We start from the raw sequence: 24,875 nt of genomic DNA, 5'->3' as shown, positions 1-24,875 counted from the left end.
GGCAAACACAAGAAATGTTTTCCTTAAATGTATAATCATCTTACCTTATACTGCAACAACTGCAGATGACGACTCTCAAAATACCAGGCTGATGTCACTTTGTTTGTTTATACTTGATGTTGTTAAAAGTATATTTCAAACTTACTTAAGAATAAAGTATTCTAAATTAGGTTTTAAAATATACAAAGTGTATATAGTAGCTAGACGACACAGATCCTGGTGTGTGTGCAAGCTCCTCTAAGTTTGACTGATGCAGCGGCTCACCAGGTATGGCCAGGTTCCGCAGGGCACTCAGTGCTGCATGTTGAACAGTCACGTTGCCTTCCTCAACGTGCCGGTCCAACAGTTCCAGAAGTTTCTGCACAATCCCAGTGTCCACCATGTGGATGCAGTTCCCATCTACACACAGAAATACATGCAAGAAGAGTAAATAGATTGATGTGTCAGATACTGAGCAGGGCTTACAGTCCTATTACCGTCACCTGTAATTAATACTGTAACAAAATATTATTTTATCGATAGTAGGTATGTTACCACTAAGTTTACCACTTTCTCACTACACATCACTCTACAACTATGATTAAATGTAAAACGGTATTTTTTCTTTGTTGTACACTATTATTATATGTTTATGCAGGAACGTCCCACTCTGCGTAATAAACATTTTGGTCAGTAACTTCCCTCTGGGACCTCATCTTACCACACTGTGAAGTGAAGCTTACCGTTGCGAGCAAAATTAGCGATGGCCAGTGCCCCAGCAAGCTGCAGCTGATGGTTATGAGACGGTATCCAGGACAGGACCCTCTGGAAGACACTGCCCTTTCCTCCCTCAAACAGCTTCTGCATGGACTCATCTACACAACAGGGGGGAGACAGATTACTGCACAATGCCAGTCTTTTATAAGGCAGCAAGAGCATCATTTCCACTGGGGATGGGGGGGGAACATGTCCCCTCACTTTTACAGTTTCATTGTGATTTTCTTACTCAAGTGCCTGTGAACTTTGTCCTCTGACTTTCCAGACACCTCAATGCACAGGAGAGACGACAGGAGCTGATACTCGCTGTGTTTCACCTCTCAGGCTTTATTAGGGCAGTCCTGTCCTCTAGCAGGAGCTTAGTGAGACTGTATTGAGCCTGAGAGGAAAACTGTACTACTCTGGGCTGGGCACTGCCACCATCTCTGAAACTGCAGTATATTATGTAAAAAAAAAAAAAAAAGTGTAATTTACAGTTAAAATTGTCCTAAAAAGAGACTTTAATTAAACTTCAGTTAAATTAGGGTCAGTGCATTAACAATAGTAAATTTTACATGACGTTGCTGTTTGCATTACTATATATTTTTTATTTCTGAAACCTACACTGTTGCAACACAATGCAAAACTGTTAGTTTATTTAAAAATATATTATATATTTTATATAGTGTTGGATTACCTCATGAAAGGCAACACAAGAAATACAGTTTAAGGCTTGAACAATAAAATGGCCTGCTTGAGTTTCAACTGGTAAATTTTGAGGCAGTATTTTTTGGTGTTGGGTATGGGATTGAAATAGAGCTGCAACGGTTACAAGATTAAGTAATTAGGTCGATCGAAAGAAAATCAATTGGCAACTATTTTTTATAATCAATTCATCTTTTTAAGTCACATTTAGTGGTTCCAGCTTCCTATATGTAAGGATTTGCTGTTTTTCTTTGTCATTTATGACATGAAACTGTAGAGTCACGATTTATCGCGACAATAGTCGGCAGATTCATCGGTAATGAAATGTAGGGTATAATTCACAATATTGGCACAATTATGGCCCAACCTTACTATTGGGGGCCAAAAAGATGAAAACTGGTGTTCCCATCCTTGTCCCTCAGCCAAGTCAGGACAATTTATGACTCATTAAAATCACCTAATCTCAGCGATCATCCCAAAAGACAAAAATATCATGTAATCTGATTCTGGCACATCAGGATTTTTGGCCATTAGATAATGGCAAACATCTGTTAGAAACTGCACACTCAGTGCACTACACTCAGTGCCTGCTTGAGAGAGCTTAGAGAGGAAGAGAAAATGTTGTGGACCATCTTCCTGTTGATTTATGAAGCACTGGTAGAACATGATGAATCATTGCTGAATCGCTCTTTAAATATACGTACTGTAGCATAGTGCTCCTTTAACATACAAGAATGAAGAACACCATCATGTGATACGTCTTGTAAGAATAGCTGCAGAGACTCCAGTATGTATATTTATTTACTGTTTAGGTTTATTCCACCTTTGTATTTATGGTCATATATGTGTGTGTGTATGTAGGTTATATTTTCTGTCCATAAATTAAGTCAGTTAGAGGATAATCTTCTCCCCTCATGACCTTGTATATATTTGACAGCAAGATTAATCTGACAGCTTGAAGAAATTATGAATTTCTAATTACTGTTGCAGAAAGCTTTTTAAAGCTCCGATTCAGAGGGAATTTTAATGTTTTTTAAAACCACCTTAACTCTATGAAGCTGAAAATAAATTTGACTGTTAAATATTTGAAGACAGACCACATGAACCCTTTTAAGTCTGTGGTATAATTGTTGATCCTAAAGCCACGTACAAGGAGTTATTATCGGCCATGTATTGGACAAGCCCTGGTGTGTTTACCTCCCAGCAGAAGGAGAACCATGAGGTCAGAGGCAGTCTTGAGCTGGGCGATGTCCTCCTCTCTCTCTCCATCTACAGTCTGACCCACCACCTCCAGGAGACACTCCACCAAGCCGGCCTCCACCAGCTGCAGCTTTATCACATCTAATATAATAATAATAAACTTTATTTTATAGAGCGCCTTTAAAAGCAGCTTCTCAAAGTGCTGAACATAAAATCACAGTCCACAGAAAAAATACAGCAAATAAAAGTTAATAAGAACGAAAAACAACAACATTAATAATAAAAATCTGGCAGGGGAAGGAGAACAAGACGTTCAGGGAGGACAGTTAAGTCTGAAACACTGCTACTGCAATGCAACGGTGCATCATATGATAACACTAATAACTTTATTTTTACAAACTTTATTTGTGTAACACCTTTCATAGAAGAATTGGAGCTCAAAGTGTTTAAATTATATGCAGATATCTGAAGACATCAGAATGGGCTCTGAAAACTTGTAATAGATCTTAATGTAGATGCAGCCTGACAACTGAAAGAGAAGGAGAGGCAGAGAGCGAGTGAGGTTTCTCTAGAGTAATGTAGGACGTTGTCCTGGAGACTGAAAACGTATGAGCACCCAGTGTGCCTGGAATGGTGATAACAGTCAGTAAGAGGCTCTCTCTGCTGCTGTAACACACACACACACACACACACACACACACGCTGACATGTTTGAAAAAGAGCAGCTGAGCAAATGCAGGAGCAGTCTGCCATGACTGTGCAGCTAGCCTGGAAAGCATGACTCACACACTGAGAGGATGATTTACTATAGAGAAGGTGGACCTGATTTTCCTCCGAAGGCACGAGAGAACGCTGCGTCTCTCACTCTTTAGCGCCTGCATCTCTAGACCTCCCATACAGTGGATATGACCTTTTGTAGCGCTCAGTTATGAGAAAAAAGAAAGATGAGACAAATTACATTACCATTTTCTGCAAGTGGAGCCAGAACCTCAAAAATCATTTCCTTCTTCTCGTGCTCCGACTGCTTCTGGAAAAGACGAACCAGCTCCTCAGCAATATTGGTGGAGGCAAACTGCTCTTTGCTGGACTCTGAGAACAGCAGAAGAGGATTATACAGGCATGTCATGAAAGAGAAGGAATTCCTCTACATGGACATCTTATTTAGGCTAATAGTGTTTCTAGGCCCTGCAGGAGAACTATGACCTACGTTTTATTTTATAGTCCAACTGAAGTCACAATATGTCATCCACTTTTGTAGTAAACTATTGTCACAGTGATTTTCAAATTTATGGTTAACATGTTTGTTTGTTGGAGGAAAGAAAAGATATTCAGCTATGCATCACAATGCTCCTTGAGGGGGGCGTGTTTTTTTGTGTTTGAGAGTTGGGCTAGGTCTACTCAGACCACGGCGAGCTGATTCTGCAGACTGACAGACTAAAAAATTTGCAGTAAATAAAAATGAAGAAATCTAGGTAGGTGAGACGTTGATGATACTGTTCACCATTTTGTAATGGCTTGGATAAATAGGTATTTAGTTGTACTCACCAAGCTCAGCCAAATTCCCAAAGGCAATTAGACACATTTCTGTCAAGGCTGTGTTGTGGGAATGGACGCCTAGCAGCTTCACCAGAGTGGGAATCACACCCATGTTGATCAGCTGGGCTTGTAAAGAATCTGCACAAAACAAAGACACAGAAAGCCGGGCAGTCGACCTGTTGTTCTAAACATAATGTAGAGCTGAGGAGACCAGGAGAACAACATATGCGACATTTGATTTGATTTTGACCTGAAAGCTCATTTGCTGTAGTAGCGAGACGATGGCACATTCTTCCTCAGCAAACACAAACCTTTGTTCAATGCAATACACTAAAGCCTGGTCACACCAGAAAGCGGTATAACAAAAATAATCTGGTGATTCTCTCTCTTTACTCCCCCTGGCAACTACAGAGATAACAGAGGTCAAGGCCTAAATGTTTTGATGCTAGGATTTCTGTTATAAAAATGATAGCAAGTACATTTTCTCAGCTCTATGTTGCCTCTAAGCCCACAGATTGAGTACTGGCATAGTTTGCATAGTTTAATCACTGGTTTTATTTGGAATAACAAAAGACTAAAGATTAAACTCAAAACTCTTCAGACAGAGAAATCAGCTAGAGGTAGGGGAGTTCCAAATTTAAAAGTCTATCATTGGTGCAATTGTATTGCATACTATAAAATCTTGTTTAGACCCCACAAAATCTGTTTGTTGGTGCTCTCTGGAAGAGAAATTAGTTTATACGCACAGATTACAAGATTTAATTTATGCAGACTCCCATTAAAACAAGCCAAAATGCGTTTTGGGCCTATTATTTCTAATCTTTTACTAATTTGGAAGCTTGCGACCAACAACACTTGACTATTAAAAAAAAAAAAAAAAAAAAAAAAGTGGCATTTTCATAACCATAATTTACTGCTGGTATCCACAATGTATTCTCAAATAATGCAAAGTTCCTATAAACCAATTGCAATTCAAACAACTTGGCAAAATGATTATAGTTTCATTTCCCCTACAATAGCTTGGAAAACTATTTGGAATAATATTAACCAAGCTTCTAAAAATCCTAATCACCAATCCATTCACTTAAGATTTGTCTATAGAACTTATTAATGCCCAGAATTAGACATCTGATTAAGTTAGAGTCATCTCCGCTCTGTCAACTGTGTTCACAAGGCAGTATAGGTACTTTTCTTCACATGTTTGGGAATGCTCTGAAGTACAGTCTTCAGCTCTTCAAGTTACTGAATTTCTTGCCGGGGGGGGGCACACGGTAGATGACTCAGTAGGGAGTGTAGGGGGGATTAGATAAAGTACAATTGTGTTAGTTTTGTTTATATTGTTTGTGTGTGGTTGGGTGTGCGTGTGTAGGTTGAGGTGAGGGAATGAGGGTGTGTATATTGTATTTCTGTACATGTTTATGCCTTTCTTTTATTTTTTTCCCCTTTTTTCTGTCTGTTAATATGAAACCAAATAAAAAATTGTTCACAAAAATAAGAGAGATAACAGAGGTTAAATGAAAGTGAATTGTGACACACAGCTATTAAGCTATGATAGCTTCATTTTGGGTTCTCCGGCTCTCCCCTCAAAAGATCAGTCATAACGCTTTGCTACGTGAAAGTTTGCGGGTTAAAGTCACCAATGCTGAACTTGGCAAAAAAGCATCCCTACGAGCAAAACCACTAATCGCGCTGATTCCATTGGAATCAACTGAAAATGGCTGAAAGTGTTGTGGTGTGACCAGGCCTTTGCTTAGTCTGAGTTATTTTTTTCCCCACCTCAGCAAATCCTGTATCGATAACCATAACTTTCATTAGACGAACATATTACATTCGACAGTTGGCCTCGAGAAAAGGGTTTGAGAACTGTACAATAATATATCAGAATTATGTCAAATGAAAGCATTTCTGTTAAAATAACATTTTGCTTATTATCTTTATGTATGCCTGCAAAACAAGGGGTGCGGAGAGTAACACATCCAGTGTGACCAGTGGCTTATGGTGGCTAATGTTAGCAAACATTAGGTTTGTTGTGTCACTGTTACTGAGTCAGTTTACTGAATTTATGACGCTTCTCCACTTGTGCTACAGTTTAGCATTTATCATTATCACGTAGGTGCTATTTGTGAGCATGGTGGTCATGTTTACAGGAGTTACATAGCCGCGCTTTAAACTGTGCATTCACACTGTGATTATGTCACCAAAACAAGTATTTTAGGGAAATCACAATAAAACCTATTAAAAATACTCACATTTTTTATTTTTCAGAGAATTAAGGAGGGGTAATGTAAATCACAACGACAATTAAACCCTTAAATGATGAATTATTATTTAAAGCAGTTTTTACATACACACCTGCGTTAAATGCCAATTCGCCCACAACATGGTGTCATGGCCCTCTCTATGACAGTAGGGTGAGTTAGAAGCAGAAAGTAAATTCCACATTTCAGATTCCCAAAACCTTAAGAGAAAAGTGTAGATACCTTTGCCATCTATTGGCAAGAGTTGGTAGAGCCATTACGCACACCTTTTTATAAAAAAAAAAAGTCTATAAATCGATGGTGAGGGAAGACAGGAGTGAGTGGATGAGCTGAACAGAAGAGAGAAGGGAAAAGTTAAAAGCAATACTGCAACATACAAGATCTTTTCAGATCCTTATTGAATGACGATCAGAACTTGCAGTACCAGGACCAGCTAAAACCTTAAAGCAAGTGAGACAAAGAAAAATCCAACATAACAGATGTTACATGCGTTGTTTGAACTTCAATAAATCATGATATTAATTCAGCCCCTATAGAGGACTTTACATGGTGTGCCACAAAATTGGAAACATTGATGGATGGCTTGATGACAGCGTAAATGAAGCAAAAGCTTTCAGAGTTTTTTTGGAAAGGCAATGAAAACAGAAAAAACTAAAAAGCCCTTATGAGGACACTACAGTGGATAGAAAAAGTCTACACACCCCTGTTAAAATGCCAGGTTCTTATGATGTAAAATAATGAGACAAAGATAAATCATGTCAGAACGTTTTCCACCTTTAATGTGACCTATAATGTGAACAATTCAATAGAAAAATAAACTGAAATCTTATAACTGGGGATATGGCTATGTTAAGAATTAACCAATCACATTCAAACTCAGGTTAGCTAGAAGTCATTACACACCTGCCATCATTTAAAGTGACTCTGATTAATCACAAATAAAGTTCAGCTGTTCTAGTAGGATAGTCCTGATATTTTCTTTAGTTGCATCTCCGAGCAAAAGCCACGGTCCGCAGAGAGCTTTCAAAGCATCAGAGATCTCATTGTTGAAAGACATAAGTCAGGAGACGGGTACAAAAGAATTTCCAAAGCATTAGATATACCATGGAACACAGTGAAGACAGTCATCATCAAGTGGAGAAAATATGGCACAACTGACCTGAACTGGATGTCCCTCCAAAACTGATGAAAAGACAAAAAGAAAACTGGCCAGGGAGGCTTCCAAGAGGCCTACAGCAACATTAAAGGAACTGCAGGAATTTGGCAAGTACTGGCTGTGTGGTACATGTGACAACTATCTCCTGTATTCTTCATATGAATGGGCTATGGGGTAGGGTGGCAAGACGGAAGCCTTTTCTTACAAAGAAAAACATCCAAGCACGGCTGAAGTTTGCAAAAACAAACATCAAGTCCTCCAAAAGCATGTGGGAAAATGTGTTATGGTCTGATGAAACCAAGGTAGAACTTTTCGGCCATAATTCCAAAAGGTATGTTTGCTGCAAAAACAACACTGCACATCACCCAAGGAACAGCATACCCACAGTGAAGCATGGTGGTGGCAGCATCATGCTTTGGGGTTGTTTTTATTCAGCTGGAACCGGGGCCTTAGTCAGGGTGGAGGGATCTATGAACAGTTCCAAATACCAGGCAGTTTTGGCACAAAACCTTCAGGCGTCGGTTAGAAAGCTGAAGATGAAGAGGAAGTTCACCTTTGCACAACAACGACCCAAAGCACACATCCTAATCCACAGAAGCACGGCTTCACCAGAAGAAGATTAATGTTTTGAAATGGCCCAGCCAGAGCCCAGACCTGAATCCAACTGAACATCTGTGGGGTGATCTGAAGAGGGCTGTGCACAGGCGACGTCCTCGCAATCTGACAGATTTGGAGCGCTTTTGCAAAGCAGAGTGGGCAAATATTGCCACATCAAGATGTGCCATGCTAATAGACTCCTACCCAAAAAGACTGACTGCTCTAATAAAATCAAAAGGTGCTTTAACAAAGTATTAGTCTAAGGGTTATGCAACCAGGTTATTTGAGGGGTTTTATTTTTCATACTCAAAGATTTCAGTTTGTTTTTCTATTGAATTGTTCACATTAAAGGTGGAAAAAGTTCTGACATGATTTATCTTTGTCTCATTATTTTACATAAGAACCTGGCATTTTAACAGGGGTATGTAGACTTTTTCTATCCACTGTACATCATTTCTAGGACTTATTTTTTTGCACTTCTTGTCCTTTTGATTATAATTCAGCCATTACTTTCTGCCAACAGCTTCCTCGCCCATGGGCCTAGACATATTTAGATACTGTATATGATATTGGGTTATACAAACAAACTTGATGGGGGGAAAATCAATGCTACCAGTAAATAAACAGCACTAGTCTGAGACAGAAGCCACTTATCAACTCTTATATTATTTGTCTTTACAATACTTTCAGCAAGGAATCACTTAATATTTAAAATATTAGCATATGTCAGATACTGAAAACAGCAACGAGTGTTACGAGTATTCAGAGCCATGCTGTAACTATTTTACTTTTGAATTATATGACTGATTATCAATTATATATTCATTCAACATCAAAAGAAACTTATCCTCTAATAATAAAGTAAATATAAAATTAAATATACCTGTGTCTTGTTCTTCAGAGATTCTTTTTAACTAATGCCGTTAATTCAGTGTTAGTGAGTGGGGAGTTCTCTCAACGTTAGCTAGATATGAAGAGTCCGCTAGATGGTGAAAGCTGCAGAAACTCATCCATCCTGTTAGAGCCACCCAAAACCTCCCATCACTCAGCCAAACAGATCCAACCCTCATCTAGTGCCAAAAGACACTTTGGCAGGAGGTCTGAGTCTGTCAGATCACATACTCGCTGCTCTCAACAAGCCTTATAATCACAAAGACACAAACTGGTGCATAGTACAATAAATATGTATGCTGGGATACAGGAAGGTAAGTGGACTATAAATTCACTTTTTTTAAACAGGCAAAAACACTGATTATGTATGTAAATTCATTGTAAATATCAGTCTATAGAAAGAAATGCAGACAAATTATATAGATAGACACATAGAAGCGAAAGCTTACTGTATTTAACTGCAAGAAAAATTGCATGGGAACAAAAACTAAATAAATGTGCTTATTTCTTGTAGAAAATCTGTACAAAGCTAAAAAGCAATACTTTTAACTTACTTCTAGATTGATATCAATCTCATGTCTGTGTGATTCAGAGAGAGCTGCAGTTAAGATATGGTTATTTAATTTGTTTAATCTGTACACAAACAAACAGAAATGTAACGAGACTGAAGAGTCTACAGCCAAGAGGCTGTACTTTGGCACAGCAGGGTTTTTTTTCTAAATGCTAACATCAGTATGCGTAGCGAGTGTTAGCATGCTAACATTTGCTTATGAGCACAAAAAAAAAAAGTACAGCTGAGGCTGATGGAAATGTCATTAGTTTGACAGGTAATTAGTCAAAAGTCAAAGGACAAACAGAAATGTTGAACTGATGATGGTGCTGGATGAAAAGTTATTACGATCCATCCTGAGGGGATATTAATGTGTGTACCAAAATCTGTGGCAGTATATCCAATAGTGATACGTTTATATAGATATTTCGCTTAAATTCACAAATGTCAACATTGTAGTGGAGCTATCGGAAAAACCATTAGGAACCACGAATATCTGTACAAAATGTTGTGCCAATCATCTTCTGGTGGGGGGAGGGGGGGGGGCATGTTTTTACTACTTTTAGTAACTTAGCTAGTTTCTTATTTCACCGTTTTAATTATACTTCATTCTACATCTTAAGTATCAATTATTAAAATCGCCTCCCTCAGTTCACTTCACACTCACAGACCTAACGTTCCCCGCTTCTTATGCCGTTTTTCCAATACCAGTACCAGACCAGTACTCGCCTCGACCGTCCTCTGTTTTCCATTGCAGATAGTACCCACTCACTGTGTTTCTCTGATAAATGCTACAGTGTGTCGCCAAAGTAAAGTGTATGTGTGGGAAACACTGAATGAACCGTGCTTTTCTTTTTACAAGCCAGGTGTTTAACAGTGTTGACCAGCACTGTGTCTCCCTCCATCTTGTGAGCAGACGGCTGCGTGCAGACGCAGAGGGAGGGGCGGGGCTGCGCGGTGAGGGAGGGAGAGAGCAGCAAACGCTGGCAGGACTTCATGGAAACATTAATTAACTCAACATCAAAATATATCGGTATAAACGGTATTGTCCAATTTCATATCTCTTTTGAAATATATATCGGGATACATTATATACCGATATACCGCCCAGCCCTAGGTGGTGGTAGAGGAAAAGTCAATCCTCTGGGGATTAATGTCTTCACAGCAATCCATCCCACAGGACCGACAGACCTTGCCATCCCAAGAGCAATATCACTAGCATGGCTAAAAAGCAAGGAGAGGAACGAGCTAATGTTTTACCTGCCGAGTCTATTACTAATACAAACTTACAGGGGCAGGGTACTACTGCTATGAATGCTGACACTCAGCAAATATTAATAACTGCAGATTACCTCAGAGGCGAAGTTGAAAAAGCAACGGAGAGCATGGTAGAAAGATCAGTAGAAAGGTCAGTCCAAAAAGAAAAGCATAGAGTCCTCTGGTTCAGTTCAACCCTACTGTCTTGTGACAGAAAATGATGCAACATAGTCTGTGTATAAGAAAGAGAACATCCGCTGATTAGTTGAGATTAGTGAACAGTTTTTCTTGGGGGAGGATGGTCATTACCATTATCATTGCTATAGTTCATCAGCATGCCACAAAAGACAGTCAAGAGCTTCTCATTTTCCGGCTCAGTATTTTGGGAGAGGGATTTAATGTGTTCAGCTACTATCTGAGCCCCTCCTGCCAGGTCAACTGCACTCCTGCCCTCATCTGCAAAACAAAGAGGCCAGGACACAAATCAACCACAAAGCAAAGGGGAAAAAAAGAAAAGAAAAATAACCACAACCTGAAAAATACATATGAAAGCAATGTTAGGCAAGAAGTACAAAACATAGAAATCAATGCAAACTAAGGCTATAAAACAGTCACATTGCTGAATAAACTAAGTAAAGGATATATGACATAAAGCAAATCCAAGTTTAGGTCCGGTGTGAGGTTCATAGTACATCTGATAAAGGCTTTTTATTGTTCAAATTCATAGAAGAACCTAGAGTTGGGTTTATTTAATGCCACAGTTGACATTTATGGCCACAATTCTTCCCTTATACACATTTCTTTGCAGAGTACGTAAGGCAACATAATTAAGCCAAAGCTCTCACAATTATTTTGTTGCAGCCAAGAATTAAAATCAACACAATCAACAACAGCAAAATCAAAGAACTGCAATCTTAAAAAAAAAAAAAAAAAAAGCTTTCATGAACAAATCACTGGCAACGGATGCTTTTGGCATAACTAAGCCTTTGTGCACAGTTTCCATTTCCATATCATACTCCTTTGAAGGCCTGTACATTTCACCTTTAATATTAAATACAAATGACTTTACTGGTGTTGTTCTTTCTTTGGGGAGGAGGGGGGCAATAAATGCACAACAGTGATGATTGTCTCTCTGGGAGGGCTTTTGTCTGGCAGAATAGCTGCCAAAAGAAGCGTTACATAAGCCTGCCTTCTCAGCATCAGTGTCTGCTACTTTCATTCAGTCGTGGCGGCATGCCATGCCTGAACTCTCTGCAACACCTCAAAGCAATGTGCATAATATTATTTTCTGTTTCTATTCTGTTCACATGAAGCTGCTGTTGACGCCGACTCAGAAATGTTTTTTCATGTAAAGGTAGTGGTAGGAAATAGGAACAAACAGATTCTCAGGTGACAGTCCCAGCAGGAACTTGAGTAGAAGGGCTGGTGCGAGGATGTGCTAGCATTAAATGGTTAGAATTTAGCTATGGCTAGTTCTTAGCAACCACAAAGGTCTTGGCCTTGGTGACAGCTGCAGAAAAGGATCTGTACAGCTTTAAACAACACCTGCCAATGGTTAGTGGTACTGACCGATATCACTATACGTCAGTTACGTGCATGACACTTAAAACCCAGAGGAAAGTGAACAGCAGCAATATGTGTTTGGCTTGAAACGCAATTTTAATTCATAAAGGCTCTTTAAGACGGACATCCAGTTCTCTCGTTTTGAGCACTCAATATGTTCATGGTTTGGTCAGAGAAAAGCATAAAAAAGCTCCTACTTTGTGTTGAGTTTGATCCCAAGGACACATGGACAAGCAGCAATTCCAACAGCCTGGGTGGCTACTTTAAAGATCGGCGACACACTACACGAGCTGACGACGACTCTGTCACCTGATGGCTGGCCTCCAAACCACGTTTTGTCGGAAAAAAAACGTGAAAAGTGGCACAGGAAATGATGAGAAACTACACATGACACAGGAGTTGTTTATTATTATAAAGATAGCGATTATATATATATATATATGTTGCGTCGTTGAGTAGTGCACACAACGCTTTGCGAGCGCCGACTAATCTCTGACTTGAGGAGGTGCACGTCAGGTGACGGCGTAGCCTCTGCGTAGCCTATGCCGTCGATTTGACGCAGAAGTATAATTGCACTTTACCCCCGATCACAGCCTGACAGGCGAGCTCGGCGACTGGCAAATTGGGCTTAAAATCGTGTAGGGTGAACTAGGCGTAGGGATAAGGAAAGGTGCTGGTCCATCAGGAGCTCAGACTAGTGCCGCTGCTCTTTCATATTTAAAGGGGTCACTTGAGGTTGTTCAGGCATGTGATTATACCCTTACCATCATTAATTAAAAGGTGTAACGTTAGACGTGCTAAATTATGTCTGAATATACATGATATTAAAGATTTAGACCTCCTAAACTTCTATTTAATTCTAAAATTTTACTAAAGCAACTTCTCCCATATTGCAGTGTGTTTCTTGAAGGTAGCGAACAGCTGCTTCTCCACACTCTCCTGGTGCGTCTACCGTAAAACCATGCCAGCTTAGTGAGACCCCCTCTACTCAAACAAATGTCACATCCCACCAAATTCCACAGATACCCAGATTTTCTGCAAGAGGAGAAACTATGCACCAGAACCGACAGCTGTGATTAAAGCCTCTAAAGCTGGCTGCAAAATCAGGCTTAAACTCTGCTGCTCTCCCCCGAGGTCAGTACTCAAACACTCCACTGGTACATTCACTAATTAATTTTTTTAGAGCAGATGTCTCAAAGGTGCAACGTGTAGCATTTTCAAACACAATCATATATTTGTCATATAAACTGTGATACCTTAGATTTTAGTTTGCATATCACTAAACAAACAGGGTTTGTGTGCAAAATAGTTAGTTTATCAAAACCATTTTCCTTTGTCCCAACTTCAAACACAGAATAGCCACATCCATGTGTTGCATTAAGAAATATAGTTATTCCAACAGCCAGTTCTCTTATTTATATAAGTAATATTAAGCCTTTTAGCTGCACCTAAACATTAACTTGAAGGTTTAGAACGGGATGTAACACATTTGCATTGTCAAATGCTACAGATATAATTATGGTGAGAACATGTGGCTCAGACTTGTAGCTTCTCCGAGGTGAAACACAAATAAGTCTAAGGGATCCCTATCAAGATTGTTGTTTAACTTGTGTGTTTTTTGTTGTTTTTTTATCTGCTGATATATAGTATTACATTTTTTAGACACCCCCAATATTGAAATCACTATCGGCCGGGCTATAGTTTATATCACCATAAACTGTAAACTAGAATAAACTTGTGCATACAGTAACCTATAAATGGAATTTACTCCCTCAACAGATTATTTCACAAAATAGTGAGTCTTGTTTTGAAATATTATTTTATTATTATAAGCATCTTCATAAAAGAGACTCTGGTGATTATAGATTTACTTATTTTTCAGAGCTTTTCTGAATCTGTCTACTTGTGTTGTATTTAATGTTGAAAGTAAGTAATGCTGTATGTAATTTTTACTGTATGCATATGACGTGATGTAGAAAACACGGACGGAATTGCGGAATTTGATCATAAACTTGGAATCAAATTTAAATTACAGAATCTGCCAAAAAGATAAAAATCTGGGTTTCGTTATGAAAAAAACGATGCTGCTGTGTTTTGGTGTCATTTAAGGGCATGCTGCTTCTGTCCTCTGCTCTCTGTGTTGGTGTTTCACTGAGGGCGGAGCCGAGTATGAACACACACACACACAGTTTTGTTTTTTTAATACTGTGTGTTGGAGCAGCATATGGAGGCTGTCCTGCAGAGGATCCGTGGGAAGAAATTGTCAGATGTCAATTCACTGATATTGATTCAATTCTTAATGTTTTCTTATTGAATTGTTCAAATTTTATTTATCCACCAGATGATTAAACACCAGCTGATGACTAAATGTGCTTCAAACGTAAAACACAGATTTCATAGTGCCCTAGACATGGACAAGAACTGAATTTAATGTGTGAGTGTGGGTGTTGCATGGTGTTAATAAGTAATCGTGAGTTGTGTGTAAGTGGTGTTGATTTGTACTGTATGGTCACTATGTATATTTTCATATGGACTCCAGTAACACAGCAACCAGTGTGGTTCCAAATACGCAAACAATTGGCCTCATTTACCTGAACTGAGTTCACACCTAATAGACAGCAAGGGAGAACTGTAATGCCCTCTATACAAATGCAGTATTTCCCTGTATGTAATGCTGTAACCCTGCTAGAGGTTTGTGAAGTGGAAACACATGTTAAACATCCAAGCTTTGTCTCCTGTAGTCCAACAGCAGCATCATTTTCTTACTCATTTTCTATTACCTCCGTGATGGTGATGACAAAGCTCATGAGGGACTCAGCGTTCCCTAAGCAAAGCAAAGTCCTACTTACGGCTGTCATAACAGATGTTGCCAAGAGCTCGGCCAGTCTGCAGTAAAACCTCCTGGTCGGTGGAGTTTAACAGCTGAATTAGAGGAGGGATGAGGCCGGCTTCAACACAGGGACTCCGCATGAACTCTAGAGAGAGGAAAACGTATTGGATAACAGTGCATCAGTAAAAGACTGTCTGAAGTTAGCTGTAGAGCATCGAGCTGCTATATTACTCACATTTTTACTACAATTTCACTGGTTATTTGCAAGGTTATAAGAACAAGTTATGATGTGCCTTGGACAAAAAAGAAAATTGACAAGTAAAAGAGAATGGAAATTTTATGCTGATTAGAACAAATACAATCCATTAGTACGTTCTTTCTGACCATCCTAAAAGATACTGGCAGCTCAAATCTACTCTATGATCTCAAGAAGTCTCAAAGGACAAATTTGAACTGTAGTTCGGGTGCTTATTTAATATCATTTTAATCAAAATGTGAAGGACAAGATAATAAGTAATCTGGAGAAAATCTAAGTCTCCACTATGTTTAAGCTGCACGAGGCAACATCAGAAAATCATGAATGAATGTTTTCCATGTTCCTTTTAATTCTCATTTGTGGTCTGTTGTCTGATCTGCCAAACACACCTTTCCCCCCTGCTTCCAAGTTTATCTGCTGCTGACTCGATGCACACGTTCTATGACACACGGCATATGTTCCGGCTTGGAAAGAATATGTTATGATTCATTTATGTCAAAAGGCTGAAGTCTAAGTAAAGTCAAACTGCAAGTCAAGTCTCAAGCCAGACCTGAGTTCAGTCCACACCAGTTTTTTTGGCCAGTTTAGTTCACCTAAATAAGTGTCTTTATTGTTATTAAGTGCCTCATTTCCATGATGACAATATGGGAGTTGATTCACTGCAAAGCCCCCCACTCAACTAAATGACTAAGGCGGTTTACAGTTCCCACAGCTCAGAGTTAACATGCTGCGGTAAGGAGAGTCTCACCAGTCACCATGCTGTTATCACATTTTCATTTGGCCAGTCATATTGGAACATCTGGGTTTTAGTGGGGATGAGACACTATTCTCTGTTGTGGTGGTGATTTATGCTAATTGGTAACAGAGATGAAACGAAACGGTATAAAAATTTCATATCGCCATTATAGTGACCAAAATGATCAGGGTTATCAGTATTATCCCGGTATTGTTAGCGTCTGCTGAAAATGATCAAAATGTACTGATACACACACTGAAACAATTTCACCAAGTTTTATAATAGCAAATACCTTGTGTAAACATCTAAAAATCATTTCAAATGTGCATTATCATTAAAGAAATATTTTTTTATTTTATTATATTATCGTTATATCAATACAAATAAGTCTTTAGAAGACATCAAGTCAGTTCACACTGTCAGACAGAAAGGGAGTAGTCTTAAGCTTGGCAGTCACTTGGCTGCTTGCAGAAATTTCCGGGAGCGGCGACAGATAAAGGCCAGCGGGTTGTTGCCAAGCTTGGCAAACTGCTGGGGAGTGATCATTAGCTGCAGTCTTGCAAGCTGCTAAAAAGCCATTCATTATCCTAACCTTTTCTTGCCCCAACTCCTATTCACGGCAGCTTTTTCCTACTTTAAAAGCTAGTCCTGCGTTCACACAGAGGCATTATAGAAAATAGAAGCGCACTGACACTGCAGGTATGTCCTTACACAATAACCTCAAAGTCAGTGACAGCTTAGCTCTGAAATGCCAAGGAGAATGACCTGTCAATCAAACAGGTTTCTGTTTGAAATATTTTAATTCATAGAAAATATCCATAACCAAGAGGGTTGCCTTCCTGTCCCACCAAATAATGTCTTCATGAAGAAAACGTGTAAAAACAAAAAGTATGGCAACAAGAAAAAGTTTAAAAATAGAATACTGACGAATGGAGGAACAGAAAGTCAGGATGTTCCTGGGTGGATGGGCTTGGAAACCGAACCTCACCATTTTTGGCCATCTCAGCTATGATGTTGGCTACTTTAGGGGTGCAGGAAGACTGGGGGTTTAGCAGGGTGGGTAGCAGGGGAAGAATGCCCATCTCCTGGATCTTCACACTGGCTTCGGTGTCTGCAGGAGAAAAAAAAAAGAGAATGAATTTCAATTTCCAATGAAAGCATGCTTTTTTAGAAATCCAAAGGGCTCCTATGCTCTGTATCAATGCTACGGTCATATCACTTTCTAACTGAACTAACTGGTTAGGCTGAAATCAAAGGTCCCAGTTTGTGACAGTAAAGTGGTCAAATGAACTCTGTTCATGTTGGGAAGTTAAGCCTCCTTCAAACTGGCATTAAAATTCATTTTGGGTGATCAGATGAACTGAATAGAAAGATTGAAAGTACAAGTGTACGAGAGGACGGATAGTGATCCGATCGGCCAAACCACCTCTGGAAGTCGTTCGAAATGGAAATGCTTTGTCAATCTACATGCAGCAACCACATGGGCGGAAATACATACCGGTATATGCGATTTGCAAAATAGGAGGGAATTATTATTGTAGTATATGTAGTATGTAATTATTATTCTAATTTTCATTTTAATTTAATTTCAATTTAAAACACATTAAAATGAATAATGTTGTGATTTTTGCAGGAATCTGAACCAAACAAAGATGTTTTCTTAAGCCTGTGGAATGTGAAGTGAAGACCAGAATATTTCTGCAGCACCACAATATTTCATTTAAAATGGTATTTTGAGACACAATGCCTTTGCCCAATGTCAGCTGGGATTGGCTCCAGCCCCCACGTCCCTGTACGCAGGATAAGCGGTTGATGATGGATGGATAGATGTCCCTTTAACAAATACTGCACATCCTGTGATTTGAAAATTGCAGTAGGCTATATTGCAATTTTGATTAGATTTCAATAAACTGGTCAGCCTAAGCATATAATTGTCACATGTGATTGCGATATCACACTTATTTTCAATGTAAACCAATGCATTAAACCAGATACCTAGAGTTCATGTATCACTTGCTTACTCTTACATGCATACATTTAACATGTGTTTTTATAAAATTGTGACCAATAAAAATACTGAGTAGGACATTAGTTTCACACTGTAAAAATTTACTTGTCAGCGCTCTTTGATGGACAAATTGTGTAATGGAGACACAACCTATACACTAATAACAATAAGCAGATATAGAAATAAGCTCATATTGTCCAACGTTTCATCAGTTTCAACTTGCAATTCATCATACATGTTCAACTTGACTGACTCATGGTCACGAAGAGTACAGGCTGGTAAGGGATATATATAATTTAAAAAGAGGCAATCTATAAAACGACAGCATTCAATCTGGCAGATTTATTGCATGGCACACTGTGTAAGATTGGTCCAATAAATCAGCATGTTGGTCTGCTTGTCTGTCAGTCCACCACCATTCTTCCAATAGCTGTTCATCAGCATGTTGGACAAAACAGCTATTCCATTTTTGTGCGTTGTTTTCATTAAATTATTCTGCAAGAAAAATGCTCTACATGATGATTAGTCTCATTTGCTAATGCAAAGTACCAACTTGTCAATAAGAAAAAAACGTGCATACAGAACAAGGAGTTTGCAAGTTTGCTGTAGCGCGAGAGGACAGGTGACTGATGGAAGTCAAAGATGTCGAAATTCAAGTTTATGTTCTGCTTGCTCAACAGTTGTTTGATAAATTTCTATTAAGCGAATCTCCCCATCCCCACCCACCCCCCTTTGGCGCTCGCTAAAACCTCTTTGGGGGGGTGGCAAAAATTCCTCTATGCAGGAAAAACCCTGATTTAGCACAAGGCATCGCTGTGTTGCTAGCATGGCTGTAGACTCTGGCTTGAACCGTAGCTGAGAGTCTAGAGTGAGAGAGTCTGATCCGAGGTACAGAGCAGAATCCGGGAATAGCTTAGCCAGCTGGGGTCCGGGCGGAGAGCACACGGGACGAGCGGTATTTCCAGTAGTGGAAATAAATCTAACACGTTATTATGCAAAATTCACTTTTAATTTTATTATAGTCTAATAATAATAATAATAATAATCATCGTGACTAGTCGACTAATCGAACAAGTATTTAACAGATTAGTGAAAATAATCAGTAGTTGCAGCCCTAACGTAGAGGTCCTTAAGAATGAGGGAGTGGGAGTGTTACTGTCCTCGCACAGTGAGCAAGTAACATTATTAGTTGCACACTGATATAAATGGCAGTGTGAACTTTTAGTAGTGGCGCTGCGCCAAATACAGGGGGAACACTGGTCTGTTATGTGCACGCCACAGACTGTCTGGGCGCTGCACTTCCAAGTTACACGTATGCGTTCTGTCAACGTTACGTGACAATTAACATTTAGAAAATAGGTTTTTGAAATTTATGAATCGCTCTAAGCATCGATCTTTTCCCATCCCTAGTTATAGCAGCAGTTACACTGAATACCTAAATACTTGCACTTAAATTAATGACAGATCTGCTATACCATCAGCTAGGAAAGAATTGCTCATCTAACAGCAAGATGTCATTACTCAGCTGTCTGTCAAAAACTGTCCCACTGCCCAAAGACGTGGCTTCACTGGCTCATTTAAAGTGCACATATACATTCGTCATCTGAGTACAATTCCAATAGGATTTATTAAATAAACAAGCGACCACATTGATCAGAGTAATTTAGATAAGGTTTCAGAGTATGTAGATTGTCCGAGAGACTATAATGGGAAACCTAGAAAGGAAGTAATGGACTTACAACACAGGTGTAAATCAGGCTTTACTCACTGTTGTTGACGAGTGCTTTCAGCAGGCAGTCCAGGCAGCTCTCCACGCTGTCAGTGGCACTGTCTGTAGACGCTAGCTTCAGCTTCTCCAAGGCCTCACTTAGGTTGTCTGTAAACAGAATAAATAAGTTTTTTAATTTAGGGAGATGGTAGTGACACGCTGAAAACCCTGGTGCCATTCAGTCAGTGGCCTCCAAGGTATTTAGGCTGCAGGACTTTAATAAGCATTCAGTCTGAAAAGATTGGCTGGCCTACCTGTTGAGTTTGAAAGCAGTTTCAAATCTAAGCAAATGGAACAAACTTGTCGTGGAAAAAAACAGTCTGACAAAAGCCCTCCAACTGACACATTTATGACAAAAAAATATTATTCCAGTATGTTTTGTGGGCTTGTGAGTGACTAGCAACCTGTCCAATGTGTGCTGGGATAGGTTCTAACCCCCCCACCCCCCCTCGAGATGCAGCGGAATAAGTGAAGTGGTTAAAAAGGGAAACGAGAGAATATGTTCTGTCTGGCTAAAAAAAACCTCTGTAATTCAAGACTTTGTATTTGATATGGATAGAATTGTAATTTGCTCCTTTCATTCCTATGAAGGTTGCTCAGTGGCACATGAAGCCAAAAAAGTTCGACTTCCGAGTATTAAATGACCTGGATCTTCCAAATAGGTACTGCATTGTGCAGCGCCATAAAAGCAAGCTGACTAGAAACTTTTGCCGCCAAACATAAATATTTATCCATCTCTCTGTGACACATTCATAATCGTGTTTGTAACTACTGTGAGAGATCTGTGGAAATACCCTCTACATGTCTGATCCCTGTGATAATAGCAGGTAAAATACCACTGTATTTAGCCTTCCTTCTCCCCGTCTTAGCCAATATTCACTCATAGTCATAGCGCCACCTACTGGCAACGGGAAGCGACTACTTCTATGCTGTGCAGGTTGCAGGTTGGCTATATCTACTTCAAACTATCTTAGAAAACCCTTAACACATTGATGAGGTCATGTTGTAAAGCTTGTGAGTCTTCCTTTTTTGTATTGGTAACAAATATTATGTGCTTGATGACGGTCCTGCCCCAAACACATCTACATGCCAATATTCGGATATAGTTGTAGCGCCGCCTACTGGCAACAGGAAGTAAGCTCTGTGTGATCCATCAGTTGATTTAAATAAAATTTTCACGCCGTGTTCCACACTTGACATACTGGGACTTGACGTGCAGTTATCGGGTGCTTTCGAGCGCCACTTAAGTGACACAGGAAGTGACGTTTCAGTCCTTCGTGCAGCGCCCAAAGAGCCTGCCAACTCAGAACTCCAGAAGTGCTTCACCTGCCGAGGGCCCACCAAGTTCTGCTTGCAGCTTTAATTTGATCTTGGCCTCCCTCTGCAAATGGTGTCATCAGTCTCCCCCTTTTTATTCATTCAATTGCCTTTTCTGCCACATGACTGGCATCTTCCCTGCCCTGCAAACTACCTGCACATGTATTTTGCTACTCACATAGTGGAGCTACCAAGCTAACGTCTTGCCTGCAGCCAACAATATGAAGAACCTGCGAGCCAGTTGTGGTCGAAACCCCCTGTGTCCATTAGTTTATGACCAACTCTTCTACTCTATATCTTTGTTTGAGTGCTTTTCTTCTTTTTTTTTTACCCTTTACTCCATTATGAGGACTAGAAGTTATCAATCTGCTGCACCGCCAGTCACTTTAACCACATTAAACGTAATGGTTTCTAACTGCTGCACATCCATTACATGCTACGGCAAATGAGGAGGTTATCATTCCTGTTATTCTTATTAATCAATGAAAGAAACAAATGACAGAGTGTCCTCATAACATCATAGTGACTGTGTGCTTAATGGAGGTTTTGACTCTGGGCTCCTTTCAGAAATGCTCAACAGTGAAAAGCGATTTTCTACATCGAGATTCAATTTATACGTATTTACAGTCTGATGCAATACACTGATATTAATCATTTAGAACAACTAGGCTAAATACTGGCTGACGGAAGCCTATTCAGCAAGTGGCTCAAATGCAGAACATGTGTTGTATGAGTAGAGGGATGCTTTTTCACCAGGCTGACATTTTTAACTCTCATATATTTTATTGATCATCAAGGGATAATCAGGTCTATTTTAATTATTTGAAATGCTTAGAATTGCTGGTCATTCCAGTATTGTGCCTACAAACCAGGTAATGATATATTGCATAAGGATTGCAGACACTGATGCAGTGACCTGGTTGTTGCTGTCAGTTGCTTGTGCACTGCACAACCCACACATCCATCCCCCATGATAGATGCCTTACATCAAATGGCAACAGGAGTGATCCAGCCTCGGCTAGACCTTCTGAAATGCCTCATAAGCTCAGCTGTCAAACAATTATTTCTCTAGATGCCTTTCAGGGATGCTATGCCTCATCTGGGCACTGGAGAGGTAATTATTAGTGAATGTGCAGCATGTTTTTAATGTTAAGCCGTATTAAATTAAATCAGCAGACAGAGATGTGACTGCTACAGTAGTGTCAGGCCTGTGCTCAATCCATCAGTAGCCCATGTGTGTCCACCATCAATAATCAGGAACAGTGATATCATGGAGAGCAGTGCAGTATAAACAGCAACCCAAAGTGGGCTGCTGGATCCTATTGCATAACAGCTGTGGAGATGGAGGAGTGCCATCTACAACACCAACAGCACTGCCATTTCAGGGGAGGTCCATTCATTTAGCAACTGGGACCTTCGAGCCGTTTCAAGTCCTATCTGAATTACATCGGGCAAGACGGTGCGAATGCTGAACCTTTTCAGAGCTTGGCGTTGCTAACAGGGGAAAAAATCACGACCAATAAGAGCGGAAAGAGGATGGAGAGAGTCAGACAAGCCAACGTTACCCCACCCGAGTACTGAAGCTGACACGCGCACACACGCGCATGCACACGCGATTCAGCTAACGTTACAGGCAGCTTTTCATATTACTAACTAACGATAACGTTAAAACAACAAAACAGAAAACTATGAAGGTAACGTTAAACAAAGTGGTATAGTGGCGTTAACGCACGACCCACAACGCCAACCGTTAACCATACGCTGCTGCTTGCAGACGTTTTTATAAATGAAAAAATATGGTCAACGTTAAGTTAGATGGTGAAAAACTGTTGTTGGTAGCTAACTCGGCTCAGAGTGAGCTAGCTGTCTACTCACCCATCTCAGCAGGATGTTGCTCCGGAAAATAAACCCGGGTGTTAAGCTCTCCAGCGCAGCTGTAAACCGAGTCGTGCTAGCCGGAGGCCCCGTTTTCCCCACAAGGTTCGTCCCTTACGCCGCCTTAAACTGGTGAAGTTAGCGGGTTGATGTTAGCTAGCTAGCTAGCCAGTTAGTTAGCGACAGGAGCCACTGGGCCGGTCGGGCAGTCCCGCTCAGATGGATGCTGTTGTACAGCGGCCTGTACACCGGGTGACTACCAGCTTAACACATCTAACTTCCTCTCATATCCACGCCAACAGTCAATTCCTGCTCACTGGCGCTCCCCTCACGACAGCAGTTTGACGTGCCAAAGTCAAGTCACCCACACGGGATTAAGAGTAGGACTTCCGGTCCCAAGCTTCAAAATAAAACCGTTTTAATGAAAACGGGCTCATGGGACACACCGCCGGTAGGTGGCAGCCGGAGACATATCTGAAAGCACAAGACAGTTGCTCACCAGATATTAACATATTTACCTGAACCTTTTTAGCTAGCTTGCCTGGGAAAAGTACCCAAACCCCTTGACTGGTTTTAGTAGAGAGGGGCTAAGTGGACTGGTTATATTGGGACAGAGGGGCGGAGTGGACTGGTTATATTGGGACAGAGGGGCAGAGTGGACTGGTTATATTGGGACAGAGGGGCGGAGTGGACTGGTTATAGTGGGACAGAGGGGCAGAGTGGACTGGTTATATTGGGACAGAGGGGCAGAGTGGACTGGTTATAGTGGGACAGAGGGGCAGAGTGGACTGGTTATATTGGGACAGAGGGGCGGAGTGGACTGGTTATAGTGGGGCAGAGGGGCAGAGGGGACTGGTTATAATGGGACAGAGGGGCGGAGTGGACTGGTTATAGTGGGACACAGGGCCGAGTGGACTGGTTATATTGGGACAGAGGGGCCGAGTGGACTGGTTATAATGGGACAGGGGGGCGGAGTGGACTGGTTATAGTGGGACAGAGGGGCAGAGTGGACTGGTTATAGTGGGGCAGAGGGGCCGAGTGGACTGGTTATAGTGGGACAGAGTGGCCGAGTGGACTGGTTATAGTGGAACACAGGGGCCGAGTGGACTGGTTATAGTGGGGCAGAGGGGCCGAGTGGACTGGTTATAGTGGGGCAGAGGGGCCGAGTGGACTGGTTATAGTGGGGCAGAGGGGCAGAGTGGACTGGTTATAGTGGGGCAGAGGGGCCGAGTGGACTGGTTATAGTGGGGCAGAGGGGCCGAGTGGACTGGTTATAGTGGGGCAGAGGGGCAGAGGGGACTGGTTATAGTGGGGCAGAGGGGCAGAGTGGACTGGTTATAGTGGGGCAGAGGGGCAGAGTGGACTGGTTATAGTAGGACAGAGGGGCCGAGTGGACTGAGAATGAACGAGAGTTGAACGGCTCATAGAATGACTTTCAAAAAGGTGATTACAAAAACAAAATCATTGATTGTTGTAACTCACGTTTCAGATGATAGGTTCAGCAACCGACGCATTGCCCAACAACGCAGCATTGTGTAAGTGCACTAAGCAGTGAGTAGTGCAGTTTCTCTTTTGCTTTATCTGTGTATGTGTGCAGCAGTTGCTGTTTATATTGCTTAGTTTAATTTATTATTAAT

The 24,875-nt window shown here is 40.6% G+C and overlaps 1 protein-coding gene across 2 annotated transcripts in view; it reads right to left on the bottom strand.

The window, feature by feature from the left end:
* The window catches only part of rap1gds1 (RAP1, GTP-GDP dissociation stimulator 1), a 31,625-nt gene extending 8,057 nt beyond the window's left edge, over window positions 1-23,568 (bottom strand). Inside the window, exons 1-10 of one of the 2 annotated variants that reach the window (XM_038731248.1) lie at window positions 23,239-23,568; window positions 20,047-20,154; window positions 17,259-17,381; window positions 15,298-15,423; window positions 11,195-11,341; window positions 4,186-4,314; window positions 3,604-3,729; window positions 2,638-2,781; window positions 723-854; window positions 265-399 (exon numbers count right to left, since the gene is read on the bottom strand). In XM_038731248.1, the coding sequence (XP_038587176.1) occupies window positions 265-399; window positions 723-854; window positions 2,638-2,781; window positions 3,604-3,729; window positions 4,186-4,314; window positions 11,195-11,341; window positions 15,298-15,423; window positions 17,259-17,381; window positions 20,047-20,154; window positions 23,239-23,242 (1,174 nt within the window). In that variant the 5' untranslated portion in view covers window positions 23,243-23,568. The remainder of the gene's footprint in view (window positions 1-264; window positions 400-722; window positions 855-2,637; window positions 2,782-3,603; window positions 3,730-4,185; window positions 4,315-11,194; window positions 11,342-15,297; window positions 15,424-17,258; window positions 17,382-20,046; window positions 20,155-23,238) is intronic. The other variant, XM_038731249.1, reaches the window with a different exon arrangement.
* Between the last annotated feature and the right edge of the window lie 1,307 nt (window positions 23,569-24,875).

Source organism: Micropterus salmoides, unplaced genomic scaffold (genome assembly GCF_014851395.1).
Source record: "Micropterus salmoides isolate LMB-PRFRI ecotype aquatic unplaced genomic scaffold, ASM1485139v1 Ms_hic_scaffold_2, whole genome shotgun sequence".
NCBI classification, from domain to species: Eukaryota; Metazoa; Chordata; class Actinopteri; order Centrarchiformes; family Centrarchidae; genus Micropterus; species Micropterus salmoides.
Note: the sequence above shows the minus strand (reverse complement) of the source record. Positions and strands in the feature narration are given on the sequence as shown.